This window comes from Ptychodera flava, chromosome 16 (assembly GCF_041260155.1).
Source record: "Ptychodera flava strain L36383 chromosome 16, AS_Pfla_20210202, whole genome shotgun sequence".
Lineage (NCBI taxonomy): Eukaryota > Metazoa > Hemichordata > Enteropneusta > Ptychoderidae > Ptychodera > Ptychodera flava.
In genome coordinates, this window is record NC_091943.1 from 18,315,828 (window position 1) to 18,335,832 (window position 20,005).

The window sequence follows — 20,005 nt, forward strand, 5'->3', positions numbered from 1 at the left end:
ACATTAAATCGAAAGCATAGACACTTAGTCTTAGACTAGAAAATGATATCGATCAAGGAGTTAAAATCTTGCTTCTTTTTCCTGGCAAGTCCTGAGTTTTACTTAAATAGCGTGACTTCCTGTCAATTAGATAATGTACTAAAGGTGTAGATAATCAAGAAAGCATGTTATCTTAAGATTACTCAAGAATTAAACAAACAGGACATTATTTATGTTCAAATGAGCATGTAAGAATTTATGTCCCACAGCAAGACTTCGAATGTGTATATGATATATAAGAATCCTCGAAAATGAAACACGCAGGAAATAATTTATGTTCAAATGAACATGTTCAAATAATGTCCCACAGCGAGACTTAGAATGCTCATATGATATGTAGGGAAAGAAAACATATTATAAGCATTTGTTCTTTCAGGAAAAAGAATAGAGGAGACCAGTGATTTTTCTGTTATTCTCTGTGGACTAGTAAAGATTTCAAACAATTTGTTTTAGATTTCCCAAGTACCCTAAAACAATTTGAAAGACCAGTCCTCTACATAATCAAAAAATGTCTGGCCATTCACTATAGTATGGCTAACACTTATTACGCTAACAATATTCAACTAAAATCTTTTTTTACAGTATTTTACTATTGGTATCAACTCCAATCTCCTGTTTTACAACATATCATGTTGAAATATGCAGTATTCAGCTTATCAATACATTCTTCATTTGTGTAAAAAACGTATATTAATGGCAGTTGCATTTCAGTCCAGTCATAAATTGAAATGTCAAGATTACAATATCGCTGCAGAATATTCATGTTAAGTACAAGAAAATGATGTTGAAACACTGACGATTCCAATTACCTCTTAGCAGGGCAAAGCGACTTAACGAATAAATCAATGATCTATTTACACGAAAACAATCAATTGTAATAATGGTACCGAGAATTTGTTCGCTAAGAATTTTTTGTCAATATTTCTCCCCATGAAAGAACAATAAGTTGCCTGGCCCACATTATTCTTAAATTAGATATGCTCATAATTTATTAGGTGTACTTTCGAAAGTGATAAGCTCGAGTAGGTTCTTAATACCTTACTTGTACCTGTTCAAGTTGCAGTTGAAGAGATACAGGAAAGGAGGTCAAAGGTCATGCAAAAATTTGAGGAGAAAAAATGCCACATGGTGGTCAATATACAGAAACTTCTAGCCCTTGTATTTGCTGAGATGAAAAGGTCATCCCAGGTCATCCAAAATTTTGGAGAGAAAGAGCTGTCTCTTACTGGCCATCATCCAATAGGGCCAAAACTTTATCCCTTATTGTTATTGGCGTATATAAAAGTGAGTCAAAGGTCATCGATGGCCATTGAAACAACTTTGGAAAACATTCATTTGCACACTGGTCAAGATAAATGAATGTGGACCAAAGGTCATCAAGGGTCACCCTACATTTTTAAAGAACAAATTGGTCCAACACTGATCAATATCCACAAAAACCGAACCTCTTGCCTTAAAGTTGCTTTGATACACGAACATAGATCAAAGGTCACACAAGATAATAAAATAATTCAGAGAACAAATTTTGTTTCATACTAGTCATCTAACAAAACCCAAAACTGTACCGGGCCCAAGTTGTAACTGCTGAGATACGTTAAAGTAGGTCAAGGGTCATGCAGGGTCATCCAAAATTTTGAAATTTTTATCGGCCATTACATAAAGGAAACCAACCTTATAGACCTTTTGATTAGTGAGATACGTGAAAGTAGGTCATCGGTGATCAAACATCATCTTACAATTTAGAGGAAAACATGGTCCCACACTGATCAATATTATCAAAAACCAAACCTCTAACCCTTGTAGTTAGTCACTGTGTTTCTTGAAAATAGGGTAAAGGTCATCCAAGGTCATTAAAATAGCACAAACGTTTGGTGCCGCCATTTGCGCTAAAATGGCCTGTTGGTTTTAATGAACATTTCTAAACATTAATGCATGGCTATCATTGGTAATTCGCGAACGGTAAAACGGATGCCAAACCATGTGACCGATTTAAAAACCGTACGCAATTGCAAACACCGTGTCTCCAATTGATGATGATATGAGCAATTATTCAGCTCAAATAGTCGATCGGCTCTGGAGAAGTATATTTAAAAGATCTAATTGAAAAAATGATGTGAACTGAATGTGCTCATGTGTTTTACAACAGGTTCATCGATAGTAGTAAGTTTCATGGAACAATCAGATATCTGTTATATCACTATATTTACCGGGTTTAATCAACTTTCGCATAGTAATCTCAGAGTTAAATCACTCACTACAACACTTAATTTAATATGCAAATAAGCTGTTTATGAATCTGACACTGCTCAATACTTCATGGAACAATTAGATAGCTATCAGATCAACATTTGTAGCACGTTTAATTACATTTAATGCTGTAATTTTAGAGTAATATCACAAATTACAAAGTTCATTGAATTTGCAAATTGACCCTGCTCAATGTTTCATTGCACAATTGGATATTTATCAGATCAATATCTGTAAAAGGTTTCACCGAATTTGGTGCCGTAATTTCAGAATTATGTATCTGCAGCAGATTTCATCAAATTTGGTGCAGTTATTTTGGAGATGTATGACTAATTAAAAAAATCATAAAATATGCAAATGAGCTATTATTAATTTGACACTGACAATGCTTCTCAGTACAATTAGATATATAAAAGATCAGAGTTATGCCACTATTTACAAAAGTTATTAAATATGCAAATGAGCATATAATTTACACGACACTCACAGTATCATCATAATGTTCTGAGACTGTCATCTGTGAAAAGTTTCATGAAATTTTGTGCAGTATTTCTTGATATATGTCGACACTGTCATTACTGTCTCCATAGGGAAACCATTATAAGAAAAAAACGATATTGCATAACGTCATTAATATGCAAGCCACACTAACCAATATCTAATCACTTCTTGTAATTAAAATAATCGCAATCATACCAATCCATAATCCAATGACAGTAGGTCAGAATTCGCAAGACAATAGTTGTAAACAGAGACACAAAACAGCACAGAACAGACAGTAAATAGACGGTACACAAACAAAGTCATAATATGAAAGAAAGATATATGGACCTCTGGCCAGAAGACCAAGAAGTGATGTCAGGTGTTTCGAAAATAGTAAGCGCATCCTGCCCCACATGTGGCACCCGCCATATATCAATCTATAAGTCAGATAGGTAGTGGTCGCTAACTAAGGCCCAATGTCACCGATGCCATCAGTGATCATTTGTCGAAGAGAGATATTGTATTTATCTACCAGCTTGCGATACCTGCCAAAAAGCGTTTGAATGTAGAGACAAGTCTTGCTCTGGTGTAACCTTGTTTTAATAGTTTGTAAGAGAGATGGCCATGTCTCTCTACAAAATCACCATATGAACTGCATGCTCTAGCATATCGAATAAGCTGGGAAATGTATACCCCATAAGCTGGTGAGAGTGGAATATTACTTATGAGGTGTGGAAAATTGATGATACTAAAGTTGAAATCATCTCTCTTGTCACATAGCCTAGTAGAAAGGTGACCATTAGAGTCAAATTCAAGTAAAATATCCAGATATGAAGCAGAAAAGGCGGTTTCTGTAGTTTCTTTAATCTCCAATTCTGGAGGATAAATCACAGCGAGATATTTACTGAATTCAGAGTTATTCATAGAAATAACATCGTCTATGTATCTATATGTTAGATTGAAAGTTCGAGCTATAGAGACCTTTTTCTGTTTAATTAAGTTCTGGATAAATTCTGCCTCATATGAGAACAGAAACAAGTCTGCAAGCAAGGAAGCACAGTTAGTGCCCATAGGAATTCCTATACACTGTTGGAAACTGTGTCCTCCAAATTCTACAAATATGTTGTCGATGAGGAAATCAAGCATACTGATAATGTCTTTCTCGGTATAGAACACTTTAGCGTTAGTAGTATTTTTTAAAAAATATGTAGAATTATACCCTAATACTACATATTTGTAACGGCGTGAACCGTTTTTGTAGAAAAATGCTTGTCTACCAAATCTGACTTGAATTTGTTCAGAAGGTTTTGAATGTAAACAGACAGACAGACACACACTCTCGCACACACGGACAAAGTACAAACAGACAGAAATTGCTATAACATTAGCTGACATGTGTGAAAACGTGAGCTAAAAATTTCATAATTTAATATGGCGGCTAAGGACACGTGACTGTTCACGATTATATTTGCTAATTTCAGCAGATTAAGTGGAAGTATTCTACACAAAAAACTGAAGTGGTTATTGAGAAGATGCCATTTTGTGGACTTTCACAAATTCACTACAACATGGCTTCCATTGGAATGACGAAGAATCTACGGAAGAAGAATTTAAGATGAAGAAGAGAAAGAAGAACTAAATTAAGAAACAAAGGCAAGGAATCTTATATTTAAATAATAACACATGAGAGCGCGGGCAATATCACGATTTATTGCCTGCCCAATTATGGTTATGATCGAAATATTGATGGTGCCCGAGCCGTAGGCGAGGCATCATCAGTATTTCGATCATGACCACCAGCCCGAGGGCAGGCAAAAAATCGTGATATTACCCTAGCTCTCACGTGTTATTATTTTTATTACACCGAACAAGCAAGCATGCAAAGACACACAAACACAAAGACTTCCTTTGAGTACAGTTCGCCTTTCTGAGTCCGGACCTCAGTGTAAAATGTTGTCAGTGCCGAGTCTAGAGTTGCCGCTGAAAGTTTGCCGATCTCCTCGGTGGCGTATCCAAATTTGTTGCTTGCATAGTCGCTGAACACAGAAATTTCATTCCTTTTTGCCATTTTCGTTCGTTTGCTGTTTACTTGCATCAAAATATCGTTTCACTGTGCCGGTGACAGCTCTGCATGACGTTTCGGCAGCCATAGTTGCCGACTGCAAGTACAAGCGAACGACAATTTGTTACGCGCAGAAAGTATGCGCAGTAAGTAAATTGACGTCATCCATATAATATCAAATGAAGAGGGCATCATCAAGTTCGCAGAGGGCATCATCACGTTCATTTACATGTTGCGTGAGTCGTGTTTATCCAATGGCAGTGCACGCTGAATGAGTGAGGTGTAATAATTTGTCATTGTAAGCTATAATTTGCGGAAAATACCCTATTGATACCCGTGATTGCTTTATTTCAGTTATTTGCACACCACGCACTCTGTGTATTCTACAGAAATGTGTATTTAGACAAAACAGCGCTTTTAAAACTGCAGTATTTTCGCATTGCATTTCTATTGTTTTGCCCCGAGGAACAGTTTTGTCTGTCTGTCTTAGCATTTAGTACCTCACAGTGGGACAGTGTATGTTCATGTATATTGAAACTTAGACGATTACTAATCTTTCCCCTTAAATGACATTCATTATCTATAAATGCTTGGTATTTTCTCAAGTAAAACTTATAACTCGCAAAAGAAAGTGAACAATATTCCGTCTTTTTGCTTCTTGGTATAGATTTTCCAGAAAAAAAACGTGTATGCGTTCTTGACTGAGTGTTCACTTAGCGCAAAGTCCAGCGTCAATGGGAAGTAATGTACCAGTCATCTGGTCCGCCGCTGGTGAGCAGAGGAAGGCAACAAGTTCACCGACCTTGATGAAAATAGAATATGATATAAAAATCTTACTATCCAAGATAAAATATTGATTATGATTTGGTGAAAAGACTCAAGCTCTTCGATGTAATTGAATTGTTGATATGTTGATATATGATAAACCAAAACGAAAACTACAACTTCGACATTTTATGACTTTGACGCATAAAGCAACTGGCACCTTGAACACGCCGTCCGTACTTAAGAGATGCAGTCGTCGGTACTGCTCGAAAACGTCTTACGAGACCCATACGACCAATGTAAACATTGTATCCAAGGTAAGATGGTGATTGTTGAAAGTTACAACATGTCTGACATATTCTACATCTTATAATTTAAATGTTGCAGCTATGATGATGAGGTGTATCTAGATATAGTGCACGGAATACATTTTATGTAAACAAGCTCGCACAGACGCAGTTCCGACGACTGTTTCCCTTTAAGATACAATGCATTTCGGGGACAGGTATTCGGACTTTCAAACTTCTACAATATTCGTTTGGCTAACCACTCGTGAGGGCTCATTTTGAAGCTTAAGGAGTTATAAACTTTTCACCTTCTTCAGTTTGTGAAAGTCGGGGATTTCACTTTCCCCATACTATAGAGATAAAACATGGTCGATGGCCATTTTGAATTCCAAATATCGTTGAATATACAGAAATTTTGCATAGTCATCCCGTATATTTATCTTGATTTTGAAAGAGAATGGTTGAAAGTTTGCTTGAGGAAAGTTTGTTTGAGGAAAGTAAATGTGTATTATATTCTATCATTTCGAAGCGCGAACTACCTTTTAACTCAGAAGAACAGGTGATTGTGAGACCCGTGCATGAATAAAGTTTTACTAACCAATTATTTTGATCGCACCTTTGCTGCTACAAAATTCAACCAACCAGAAGACAAATGGTCCGTTTATATCATCAGCAGAGAGAATTAGGAGTACGGGTCTACGAAAGTGACTTTCTTTAACAGTTCTAAAAAAACTTACTTGTTGGGCCTTTACGAATCCACCATTAGGGTTGTATTGCAGTAGAATTTGCTTCTGAAAGACAAAGACGCAAAGTGGAGAGAAATCAATTTCGTTTATAGCATATTCATCTCACATTGTACGTACAGTTCAGAAAATATCATCGCATAAAGTAGGTGGTACGCTGGATTTTAGCAACCGAACTTGCAGATAAAGTCTGTTTGACAGGTTATACGTACAGGACAGCCGGTTAAACGAGATAAATATATTACTTTGCGGTTCTGTTATGCCAAAGTACGTGACCTGCAACCCCCTCCCCCAAACCACCACACACAAACCAACGTCGCAAATAAATTTCCCCATTCACTATATAATTTTGCTGATTTTGTAAGAATGTACGAAACATTGAAGACTATATGATAAGAAGGAGATGAAAATTGGACACCCGCTTTTCGAAATGGAGTAAATATCTTCAAACCATCGGTTTGTAAAGTGCTTGAAAGAATCTCCCTCTATGAAGTTCAAAGCTTGGTTTAAAATAATTTCTTATCCAGACTTTAATGTAATACTGTTATAGGTAATGTGGAATGTTATCGCCGAATTTCAAGGTGCTGTCTGTTATGATATGTCAGCTACCAGTACATTCTTCATATAGGTCGGCAACCTCGGTCGACGGATCTGCTAAACGACGTATGCCAGCGTATGGCTCATACGTCCCTCACACGTGGGCCAGAAGTTGTAAGTAGGTTATGTACTCGTTGACACACGTTGACACACGTTACTTTAAAGTTAATCATAAGTCGAAATGCGTCAAGATGATTGTCTAGCGTACCCAAAACGTATTTTAACCCATGAGTATGTTATGAATGCGCTATGAATACCACAAAATTGAAAAACACATCGTAGTTTCAGCAAGCCAGCTTTTTCGAGAAATAACAACACCTTGGCATACTCTGGCTAAAACGTCAAGGTGTAACAGGGCCCTTACGTCATACGTAATACTATCTATTTTGCTTGTTGTGAATTTTACAAGATGCCTTAAAACAAACTGTTAACAATTCACTTCTTTATCGCAACCCAGACACGATATCCGATGTATTTGCAGAGCTGCATAGAACGGACGCCGATATCCGATTTTGTCGGGACGCATGCGCTATCTCCGCGCCTGGAGACTGAAGCAATTAAGCTTTAGTTCACGCCCAAACTTACCTCTGCTTCCTCATAAGAAACCTTAAGCTTCTCAGCATAGCCTCTTAAGAATTTTCTTGTAGCTGCAGTGGCGATAAATTCATTAGTATGGAGATTTCAATCCAGAAAAATGCACAACAATCTTAAAACCTGAATTGCAATTGGAAGACCGCTCGGTGTCTGCACCTGCTGTGTACACACTTAAAAGCTTGTGGATAAATACAGTTTTAACCGTCTTTTTTGTGGAAAATGAAAATATGACACAGGGCCCTAGCGAGCAGTTTGAATATCAAATATCCGCCAAGTAACTTTTAGTTTGTTTCTCTAATCATAAAATTTAAAATTACACTCCCAAGAAATGTTAGAATTTTCCTAGAGCAAGGTGAGAAGCAAATGTTTCAAGTTGTAAGTATCGAAGTTTGTATTAACGTAACTCTTTCACCAACATAGTTAAGCTAACTTGATGAATTGTTCAGTCAGTCCTTCCCTCCCTCTCTCCTTCTTCATCTCCCGCAAGCTTGAAAAAACTGGGTTCATATATTCGCATTTAAATTTTCTCTGAAAGGGGCATAAATGACCTTGACACCTATAGACATGTTTATTTCCCTGGCAGTGTCGACAGAAGAATATATTTCGTATTAGTTCAGTGGTTTCTTCCGAGATCTACCTCAATAATACTGATTAGAGGGCATCCATATATATAATATATAATCCATATATAGATGTGAGACAACATATACCCATCTCATCTTAGCCTATTCTTCAGTCACGGGAGATAATTTGACAATTTCTACCTACTTCTCGTGGCTGATTATTCTCCTCATAAAACTCGCGTATAGGAAGAGTTCACAACTTTTGCAGATTCGGGCAACATACTCCTATTCTACCTACCCTTATCCCCCACCTCCCACGCCAACACACACGCTCAACATATGGCACTCAACAGTAAGGTCATGGCACACGTTCATAGTAGAGCTGGAACGACATGTTGAGCCAAAGCGTTGACCGTCTCGCTTCTTCTGTCTATGCTCAAAAAACTACTTATTTTAAATTCACTAGCAAATTGATATTTATCATGATGAATTGATTTATTTCAGGATAACAAATTCATCTTTTAGAATGATTGCACTGACAAGTTCTTTATTAACTTACCTTGCGTGTCCACCGCACTTGGGCAAACACTGTTACATGTCACTCCAGAACCAAGACTTTCGAGGGCGACAACCTGCAATAATGAAATTCTGCCGTTTGATGCCATCTACCTGAACTGAGAGACTGATACATCGGCGATCACTCGACGGTGTCCCCCCTCGCTGTCGTAGCTCATCTTCGTAGGCGAGGAAGGTAGAAAGGAGGTACGCCCTCGAGCGACCAATCTATATTCGGATGTGCGACTTTTCACACTTACTTGCTTGAAATCTCTGACTATCTCCGACATTGTTATTACATTTTGCTTATCTTAAACCCTATCACTGTGATTGTTAGCCAACATTACTTGATATAATCGACACATACAAGCCATAAACGCAACATTTAATTCGAGAAAATGTATTTTCTTCTCCACACAAAATACTATTAATAAGAAATGAAATTGATGTCCATCTTTTCAGAAAGAATGAACAACGATTGCACCAAAAGCCATTGACCTCTGATTTGGAAATCATTTTCAAATGGTCAGAGGTCTTTTCAACATCTGAAAAAGATTTGAAAATTTATATCAAATGCAGGCATGCGTGCTTGCACACAAACACACATACACACACACATCACCCAACCATCTACACACGTACATACACATTCGCACATGCATACATACATACATGCCTGCATACACTCGTGTATACCTTCTGTATATAGATGATTTTCCACACACCCTAAACCTACCTTGGTCAGACCATTGAGACCATGTTTCGCTGACGTAGATGCTCCTATTTCTTGAATTGCTCTAACGCCGTCGATTCCACTTATGTTTATGATTCTACCAAATCCTATATAATGTAATATGTAACGTAATGTACGGTATGATATTTTCAGTATCACCGATGACAATCAGGCTGTCATATTTAATTCTCAACGAGAAATAAAATCAGTTGTGGAGGCACCGTGGACCAGTGGTTAGGGTAACGGACTCACTACCAGAGGATGGTGAGTTCGAGACCCAGTTCAAGTCCCGGTAGATCCAGAGTAGCGGATGCACTGTCGGAGGACGGTGAATTCGAGACTCTAGCCCGGTGTTGTACCCTTGAGCAAGGCACTTTACTCCTCAGTGCTCCATTGGGGTAGTGGGTTATGGGTACCTAATCCTGTAAATGGGCTAGCGCCCGTTGGATGATGGACTAAATAAATAAATAAAATCAAAACATCTTTGAAAGGCATACAGTTGTCGGAACTGCGCTAAAAGGTCGTATGGGACTCATACAACAATGTAAACACTGTATCCAAGGTGTGATCGTGATTGATGAAAGTTAAAACATGTCTGTTATAATCTACTTCGTATAATTTTAAATCTTGCAGCCATGAGGTGCATCTAGATATCGTGCACGAAATGCATCGTTTGTAAACAAGAAACTCACACAGTTCCAACGACAGTTTCCCTTCAAGTTGGCTGACCTATGTGTCAGAGCTCTGCATGCAGACTTACCCTTTGCTTTCATGTCCGGCAGGTGTAGTTGGATCAGACGAAACGGTGCTGTTAGGTCGATTCGAAGTGTTCTTTCCCAAATATCGAGAGGTGTGGATTCGATTGGTGACGCATGCAGATGAATGGCTGGAACGTGTGCATAAGAATACTTTACATACAGTAACACGAAAGGTGCCGCTAGAATTGTTTCCAGATAACGGGAAACTGCATCAAAATTAAAGGTCCAACTTTTGCAACTATTTTCAATTTTATGCCTCGGGGACAGGTAATCGGAAACTTAGAGACGATATTTTATAACATTTAGAAGTAGAGAAAGGTAGAGCACAGGGTACTTTTTTAGAAGATAGAACATGTAAAATTTGTGACTCGCAGGAAATAGAGGATGAATATCACTTTATCTGTATTTGCCACTTATATCAGAATTTAAGATTCCAATATTTACCACGATGGTCTTATTCAGAGCCAACTCTTGAAAAGTTTTATTCACTGATGTCTTCCCATAACAGTTCAGTCATTTACAAGCTGGCATTGTTTGTATATAAGGCAGATAAACTGAGGAAAGAATTTTTCTAACTGCTATGTACTCTTTCTTTTGTTACTTATTTTCTGTACTTGCTCTGTAAAGCTGCTATTTGGGCCGGAGGCCTTTAAAAGCAATAAAGATTATTATATTAACATTTTTCTGGTTTACTGCTGGTATTGGCTCATTTTGAAGCCTACGAAGTTTTTACTGTCTTTTTTGTGCACTCGAATGTTCAGTTTCCCCAGTAACTGGCACTTTTATGAATTTCAAGTTTCAACCATAGGTCATTTGGAGTAATTTGATTCTCTAATCCTGAACTTATGTACGCTGACCCCTTGTTCTTAATCTTGACTGTAAAAGAGGATAGCATAGAGGATAGCATAGAGTTCTGACCGTCAATGTTAATCTTACGACATCTTATATAGCAGGTAATCACCCAGTACAGACCACTTAGAGAATATTGATAATATGTGCTAAGTGTTTAGGGTGAGAACCGTCGAGCTGTCATACTGGAACACTATATTGGCAACATTCGGATGAACTCCAACTTCACGACGTGTGTCTTTCAACACAGAACAGGTCAAACTTAAACAAGACCAGATGTGAACTGAATGTGCTCACGTGGTTTACGACAGGTGCATTACTTAGTAGTGCGCTTCACAGAACAATCAGATATCTGTCAGATCATTATATGTAGCAGGTTTCATCAACTTTCGTACAGTACTCTCGGCGTTAAACCACTGGTTACAAACTTCATTTAATATGCAAATGAGCTGTTTATTAACTTGACACTGCTCAATTGTTCATGAGACAATAAGATATCTAGCAGATCAACATCTGTAGCACGTTTCATCAAATCTATGCTGAAATTTCGGAATAATATCACTAATTACAACGTTCATTAAATATGCAAATGAATCCTTCATTTAAGTTGACACTGCTCAGTGCTTCACACGACAATTGAATATTTATCAGGTCAATATCTGTTGCAGATTTCATCAAGTTTGGTTATTTCGGAGTTATATGACCAATTACAAATCTTTTTATATGCAAGTGAGCTATTTATTAGCTTGACACTGCCCAATGCTTCTTAGAACAGTTAGATATCTATCAGATCAATATTTGTAGCAGGTATCATCAAAAGTGGTGTAGGAATTTCAGAGTTATATCACTAATTACAAAAGTTCATGAAATATGCAAATGAGCAGATAATTTACATGACACTCACAGTATCAGTAAAATTTTCTGAGATTGTCATCGGTGAAAAGTTTCAGGAAATTTTGTGCAGTGTTTCTTGATATATGTCATTACTGTCTCCACAGGCAATGCTTATATGAAAAAAAGATAGTTCTGAACTTCATTAATATGCCAGCCACACTAACCAAAATCTAACTAGTTCTTGCAATTAGCATACAGTACCTATCTACCAAATCTGACTGGGATCCGTTCAGCCGTTTTTATCGTGTAACAGACTGACAGACACACACTAAAACACACACACACGGACAGACAGACAGATATCGCTACGACATTAGCACACGTATGTGAACACGTGAGCTAAAAATAGACGGGGGAACAGTCAAATGTCGTCGAACTTCTGTGAGACGTTTATATCTAATTCAATTACACACATGCACAGCCGTCGTACTCTCACGAAAAAGATTTTTTACCGGCTATATCTTTGACCGATCATAGTATTACAATATGACCATGAGTTGTCTTTGTGGTTAATCAAACGAACATAGCTTTCTAGGAAATTCATATTATATTACCCTTGTTAAAATAAGATTAAGGGATTGGCTCGTTATCTTTCTTCTCCTGTGTCCGTGGTAGTGGACTGTAAACGCCCAGTTTTAATTAAATTGCTATACTTAAGAGTTTTACAACGATTCTTTGTACACCTATCATGATCATAGTTGAGAACGCAGATACTGCAAGCTTATGATTACGGGCAATTTAGAATCAATTAAAACCACCATTTTGCTTCTGCATTTGGGCAGAAATCCGAACAATGACGGTGTACGTTTTTTCAACTGAAATTCTATAGTTCAGCATCAAACACAATTTAATATACGCATCAGTCTGACTTACCAGCATTGTTCACAAGTATATCAACTCCTTGTGCATGTATCTTTTTAATCATGGTGTAGAGCTTATCGATATCGTTCATGTCAGTCAGGTCACAGACAATATAGTCGACTGGAACATTCCATTTGCTGGAAAAGGGTAAAAATCATAAGCGGAAGTAAGGAACGAGGATCGCCAATAGTGAGTGTAGGTTTAAAACAAAAAATAGCATGGCAGGCACGACATTTGCCCAGACGCTGATAGAAAGTCGAAAAATGTTTTCTTATTGACCCTTAATTCTGCGTATTTATTGCTGCAGCTTGTGGTCGTGTCCCCTACGCTGCGGTACTTTGTTAACAACCAATTGCGCCATTCCTAGCCGCCATTTTATGCTTACACTCTATATCCTAGCATTACTGTATGCGATTCAGGTCTGTTTTATTTATTGAGGATGGCCATTTATTAATAATAGAGTCACGGCAGTGGAAGACCGCGTGCTTTCGCCAAACGGTCGAGTGTTGTCAGATCTCTTGTATTACTAGGAATAATTTATATATTCCAGGGTCGTGACTTTTCAAAGTTAAAGGGGCATTTTCCTTTGGGTTGGAAGCAGTGGCCGACTGGTTTTGTGTGAGGCCTAGCAGCTAGGCGATGTTGCCGTGAGTGTGTGGGGGTTCGTATCCCGTTTGGGTTATAGTAAAATTTATATTTATATTATATTTATTATATTCCTTTACATGAAGCGACCTATAGTTCCTCACCTTTTCAACATACTTTTCACATCCTCGACCTTCTCTTGCTGACGACTTCCTGTCAAAACCAAGGAACATCCTCTTTTCGCAAGACTATAAGCTATCCCAAAGCCAATGCCATCTCTGTCACTTGACCCTGTTACCAAAGCAACTTTACCTTCCAAGGAGATCGATGACAACATGTTCTTGAAGACAAGGAAGCGGAGATAGTGTTAGGGTATTGCTATTCTTATTAAGCGATGGGCCTCTTGATATCCGTGTACGAGGGAACTTAATGCCTATTTTGTACGTTTTCCTTCTTTTAGTTTGTGCCGCTTGTTGTTGCTAGGGCGGGGCAGGGGTGAGAGTTGGGTATTTCGCCATTAATATATTGTATGTCGTGTTTTTACTTATTCTGGTTTTCCCTGGGGTCACACCCTATTGTAATCAACTACATTTGCATCAATTTTTTTGTCTACACTTATACAAGCACAGATTTAGTTTGTTTAGTATTGTAAAAAAATATATTCGCAGTTTTCTAATGGTGAAATTTGTATCAATTTCAAAATCAAATTTTTTGTTATACATAATGCACTTATTGTAATCAAGTACAGTTATGTCATTTATGCAACATCTAAATATTCATAGATATCGCTAGGTTTGTATTTGAAAAAATCATTTATAATCTTCTCATTGACTCCCATGTATATCGGATCCACATTTTCGATGTAATCCAAAAATCGAATTTTTAGTACTCACATGCACATTTTACCTCCCACTTCAAGGAAAGTACATTTACATATTTTATAAAAAAAAATGTATAAAAGTACTGATATAGCTTGTTTTGTAGGGGAAAATTGTTAAGGGTTTGCCCAATAGACTCCCATGTATATTATGGTTTGATATCTATTGTCGAGGCACACTACGTAGCTTCTAATAGTTGCGCAAAAAATGGTGACCCTCCCCTAAGGCATGCCTGAAATTCATGACCCTTCTAAAATGCCTGCTCGTAAGATTTCGACCCATCCCCCAGAAAACATCGACCACCCTCTGTAATTTCTGTAGTCTCTAACTCGCCACTGAGGAGGGTACATGTGACTGCTGACGTGTTGTTATAGGTAAACGATGGACGGAGCTGACAAGAATAATGTATAATATTCCATATAGCATGTTGTTGTCTATACCTGCAATGATAACAAGTCTTTCACAAACAAATGTCAGATTGCCGAGAGAATGTTCATCGATTGTTGTCAGCAGTGGCGTAGCAAAATCTTATTCTTAAACTTGAAAACGTCAATCTAAGTAGTCAAAAGACCTTGTTTCAGGGTACACAAATATTCAGGGAAATAGTTATTATTTTCTGATTGCAAGAATTGTCTGACTTATTTACACCTCACCTTTGGAAGTCTTGCTGTCAATGGTGCCAGCAGAGAGGAAATAAAATGCGAGTTTCTGGTAGAGTTTGACAGAGGTGAAGTTCATCATATACATGTAGTACTTGTACGCCATGAGAGGAAATTGAAAGAGAATCATACGGGAATGTAGTCAATGCAAGTTGTGTTATATATGGTCCGAGGAGTATGCCGCCATTTTGGAAGCCGTAATTCATTTACATCAATGTTTTGTATGAGGATTTTGAAGCGCAAAAATATCAAACCGCTAGCAGCAGTGTACATACCACAGTACATGCACCTGGTTCCTTAACTTTGCATGTAGACACACTTCCACTCTGTTCAATCCAGCGGATCGGACGAAATCACAGCATCTGCAAGCCTCACTTGAGCTGTAATGCAGCCGGATTGACCCCGTGAGGTCAACAGCATGTTGTAGGGTGATTTACAGGTCATTTCACAGGGTGCAGCGAACACGGCATCGGTGTATTAATTTCGAACAAAATAAATATCATGTATCACGGTCAGTGAGTGACCCTTTATGTATGAAATATTTTCAAAATACAGACTTAAGGTGTCAGTGTGTAAACGTATAACTAAACTCTATCTCTGTGTTGTATATCAAAGAATACAGTCAGTGTAACCCCTCGATTGAGTAATTGCTTCCGATCACCAACACATAGCTAGCAGTAAAAAATCAGAACCCAGGTAAAAGAGGGACACTCTGAACAGAAACGTGAAGAAAACAACTGCTGTTTTATTTAGACGAAACTTAAATTATGCTGATGGGACGCAGGTGACTTTTGATGGAAAACACATACAAAGCGTGTATACTAGAATGCAGTGTGATTTGGTTAGACTGTGAAGACAGACAGAGCTCCTTTTCACTGTGGTCAAAGGTGATTGACTCCTCGGCGTACCTGAAGAACAAATGACACAACTACCTTACGAAAACTCTTTGGTTTCCTCCGGTTGGTGCCCCTATAGCTAAATTGGGACCCAGTAAATTTGGTCAGCGTTTGTCTATTAAACAATCATACATTGCTTGTCAAAACATTCTTCATTCACACATCGATCGAATAGTCAAACTGATGGCAGTGTTGGCCACTATTTAAAATTATTTCTTTTCACCATACTGTTTGCACTTCTTACTTGGAAGAATGTGAAGTTCGATTATTCACAGTGCCAACGTATGCTCAAAGACCAGCAGTATACAGTGCAACGTGAATGATCCTTAGCAAGACCATTTCAAATATTTTGCTTTAAACAAGAGTCATCTTCAATAGTGAGACAGTCCTGACAGATCGGATGGACCCATCGACATGATCGATATTTTCTTTTAAGAATAAAGGTACCAGAGGGTTGAGCAATCTCATACGTGTAGGTCATTGTGGAGACAACATGGCGGTAAAATGGCTGATTTCGCTATACTGCAAGAAGAAATGTTTTGCAATTAAGCTATACCATTCTAATGTACTTTGAACAAGATTAAAAACTATTCGTATTTGCACTACCTCTATGAGTTTCCCGCTCGCTCATTAGCTTTCCCATTTTGCCAGCTCCTGACTAGGAAATCTGCTTGCACACTTCCCTGTAAATGTCTCCACTTGCCCTCTCCTTACCGCACGCTTTCCTCCTCCCTGTCAGCCATGTGTTTTTTAAGCTTTCCACTGAGCAAAAGAATTGTCAAAATTGCCTGTCCATCCGAAAAAGAAATTACAAGCGAACGCACTTCTTTTTATCAAGTTTTATTGGCTACCCCTGCAATATCGACATTCCGCCAAGGAAACTAAAGAGATCTCGCAAGACTTTGATATTTCATGTAAAAGTCAGTTGCAATCAAGCTTGTGAGAAAGGGTGAGTATCATTTACTTTCAGAAGTAGTAAATGACTTTTGTTCAATCCGCATCTCTTTAGATACATAGTTTGTCTTTTGTGACGAGAGCTAAACTCTAGAGCAACGCTGAGAATCACGATAAACTCTCGCACAGGACGGGAAATGGTCTGCTTAATGTTAAAAGTACATTGTACTTTCTAAAACTGAAAAACAACAAACTCAAAGTTCAAGATACTAAGCACTTTGAGTTTCACCTTTTTAGGGAGACCACCCACACTCAAAAACCTCTACCAGAATTCCATGAACGTTAACTATTGATAAGTAAGCAGTGTAGGTTTTAAAGTTAATGACCAAAGATAAGTCAACGTGCAGTGGAAAGACACACAAAGTAAAACACATGTCGGACTTGAAGAATAAAATGCATTTGTTTTAGAATATCTGCAATCCAGTCTAAGTCTTACAGAACCTTGGACAAGCTCTGCAGCAGAAGACTATGGTGACGTAGTATATATAAACCACAAGTTTGCGGTGGTTGACAAATTCACCTATTAGCATGAGACCGACAAGATCTGGCACGGTAATTACAGCATATCTACAGAGCACTTTTGCAAAGATAAGATTCTTAAACAGGAAGCTACAGGACCATGGGTGCACAATGGGGGGTTACTGATGCCGCACTTATTTGCATACACTGGGCGGGGTTTTGAATTCTCATAGCATCGCTTTGACCGTATGATAAATTTGAATAATCATAATGGGCACTTTCATGACATATGCAAAGAGGGGTCAAATGGTCGTACAGGGAACACGTTTTCAAACGTATGCGTTCTCCCAGTCGCTATATCTTCACAGACATCATCTGCAAGATTCATTGACAATGAACGCCTGAAACATGGCAAAATTATGGGATTCTGGGACCAAACATGGCACGTCCGATCAGTAGCGTGGCTTTTGTACATTTGCATTCGATTTACGACAATCCAGCTTTTATAGGGGAAGTTCCTGTTTAAAACATAAGGGAATTGCAATTTGATCCACAAACATATTTCCGGCTAAGGTCACGTGACTGTTCACGATTTATTTTAAAATTTTAGTAGATTAAGTGGAATCATTTTAAACACGAAACATGAATTGCTCTGTGGTAATTGAGAATATGCCATTTTGTGGACTTTCACAAAATAAAAGTAGCTTCCATAGGAGTGACAAGGGATTTAAGATGAAGAAGAGAAAGGAGAAGAAGAAAAACTAAATATGGAAACAAAGCCAAGGAATTTCATATTTTGTCGATGTCGATTGAAACTTAGACAATCACCGGTTTGCTAGTTCGGAGGCTTAGGACACTGAGCTGAATTATCTTTCTCCTTAAATGACATTCATTATCTATCATTGGTTGGTGCTTTCTAAAGTAAAACTTAGAACTCGCAAAAGAAAGAGAACAAGATTCAGTCCTTTTGCTTCTTGGTATAAATTTTCCCACAAAAATTGTCTGCATTCTCGACTGAGTGTTCACTTGGCACACAGTCCAGCGTCAATGGGAAGTAATGTACCAGTCATCTGGTCCGCCGCTGGTGAACAGAGGAAGGCAACAAGTTCACCGACCTTGATAGAAATAGAATACGATATAAAAATCTTATTATCTAAATTAAGATAAAATATTGATTATGATTTGCTGAAAAGACTCAAGCGCTTCGATATACTTGAATTGTTGACTTTGCTCATATGATAAACCAAAACGAAAACTACATCTTCGACATTTTATGACTTTGACGCATAAAGCAACTGGCAATTTGAACACGCCGTCCGTAATTAAGGGATACAGTCGTCGGAACTGCGCTAAAAGGTCGTATGGGACCAATACGATCAATGTAAACATTGTATCCAAGGTACGATGGGGATTGATGTAAGTTAAAACATATCTGTTATAATCTACATAGTATAATTTAAATGTTTCAGCTATGATGATGAGGTGCATCTGGATATTGTGGACGAAATTAAGATAGATGCCCGTCCGGGACAGATATTCGGACTCTCAAACTTCTAGAATATTCTTTTGGCCAATCCGCACACACGTGGGGGCTCATTCTTAAGCTAAAGGAGTTATAAAGTTATAAAGTTATAAAGTTCTTAAGTTTGTGAAAATCGGGAATTTCACTTTCACTATCATGAGCACAGAGAGAATTAGAAGTAAGGGTCTACGAAAGTGTCTTGCTGTAACAGTTCTAAAAAACTTACTTGTTGGACCTTCACGAATTCACCACTAGGGTTGTATTGCAGTAGAATTTGCTTCTGAAAGATGCAAAGTGGGAAGAAATCGATTTCATATATGGCATATTCATCTCGCATTGGGGACTTAAGCTTATAGTTCAGAAAATATCATCGCATAAAATAGGTGATACGCTGGATTTTAATAACCGAACTTGCAGATGAAGTCTATGTGACAAGTTATACAGAGCCGCCGTTTAAACGATCAGAGCAATTACTTTGCGATTATGATTTGCCCAAGTTTGTGAATTTTCTTACAGTAGTTGTAACCCCCTCCACCACACACACACACACACACACACACACACACACACACACATACACACACACACAACCAACGCTGCAACTAAATCGCCCCATTCACTAACTTTACTGATTTTGTATGAATGTACGAAACATTGAAGACTATACGGGAGATGAAAATTGGACACTTGCTTTTCGAGTAAATATCTTCAAACCATCGGCCTGTAAAGCGCTTGAAAGAATCTCGCTCTGTGATTTTTACAAGATCTATTTAAACGAACTAATAACAATTCAATTATTTGCCACAACCCAGACATGAAATCTGATGTATTTGCGGAGCTGCACGGAACGGACGTCGACATCAGATTTTGTTGGGACGCATCAATGCTATATCCCCAGGCCTGTGAATCGCTAATCCCTGGCGCCTGGAGACTGAAGCAAGCTTTATTTGACGCCCATACTTACCTCTGCTTCCTTATAAGAAACCGCAAGCTTCTCAGCACTGCCTTTTAACAAATTTTAA

At 38.0% G+C, this 20,005-nt stretch overlaps 1 protein-coding gene and 1 long non-coding RNA gene across 2 annotated transcripts; both read right to left on the bottom strand.

Annotated features, from left to right (window-relative positions):
• Positions 1–5,277: 5,277 nt before the first annotated feature.
• Positions 5,278–15,557, bottom strand: LOC139114189 (D-beta-hydroxybutyrate dehydrogenase-like). The gene is made up of 9 exons (XM_070675767.1): positions 15,428–15,557; positions 13,780–13,955; positions 13,043–13,167; positions 10,429–10,554; positions 9,672–9,775; positions 8,940–9,012; positions 7,809–7,870; positions 6,621–6,674; positions 5,278–5,633 (listed from the first exon to the last, which is right to left on the bottom strand). Exons 2-9 carry the CDS (start codon positions 13,950–13,952, stop codon positions 5,541–5,543), a joined length of 810 nt encoding a protein of 269 aa, XP_070531868.1. The 5' UTR covers positions 13,953–13,955; positions 15,428–15,557; the 3' UTR covers positions 5,278–5,540.
• Positions 15,558–18,442: 2,885 nt separating this feature from the next.
• Positions 18,443–20,002, bottom strand: LOC139114190 (uncharacterized). The gene is made up of 3 exons (XR_011547817.1): positions 19,948–20,002; positions 19,210–19,263; positions 18,443–18,576 (listed from the first exon to the last, which is right to left on the bottom strand). It is a non-coding gene; the product is annotated as an uncharacterized lncRNA (long non-coding RNA).
• Between the last annotated feature and the right edge of the window lie 3 nt (positions 20,003–20,005).

Bases quoted from the DNA above. Each gene is read 5' to 3' on its own strand.
- LOC139114189 (XM_070675767.1), bottom strand. From the start codon at position 13,952: ATGTTGTCATCGATCTCCTTGGAAGGTAAAGTTGCTTTGGTAACAGGG. The intron at 10,555-13,042 runs GTAAGTCAGACT...CACACGTTCCAG, and splicing joins TATACTTGTGAACAATGCTG to CCATTCATCTGCATGCGTCA. The intron at 6,675-7,808 runs GTAAGTTTGGGC...TTTGTCTTTCAG, and splicing joins TTTCTTATGAGGAAGCAGAG to AAGCAAATTCTACTGCAATA.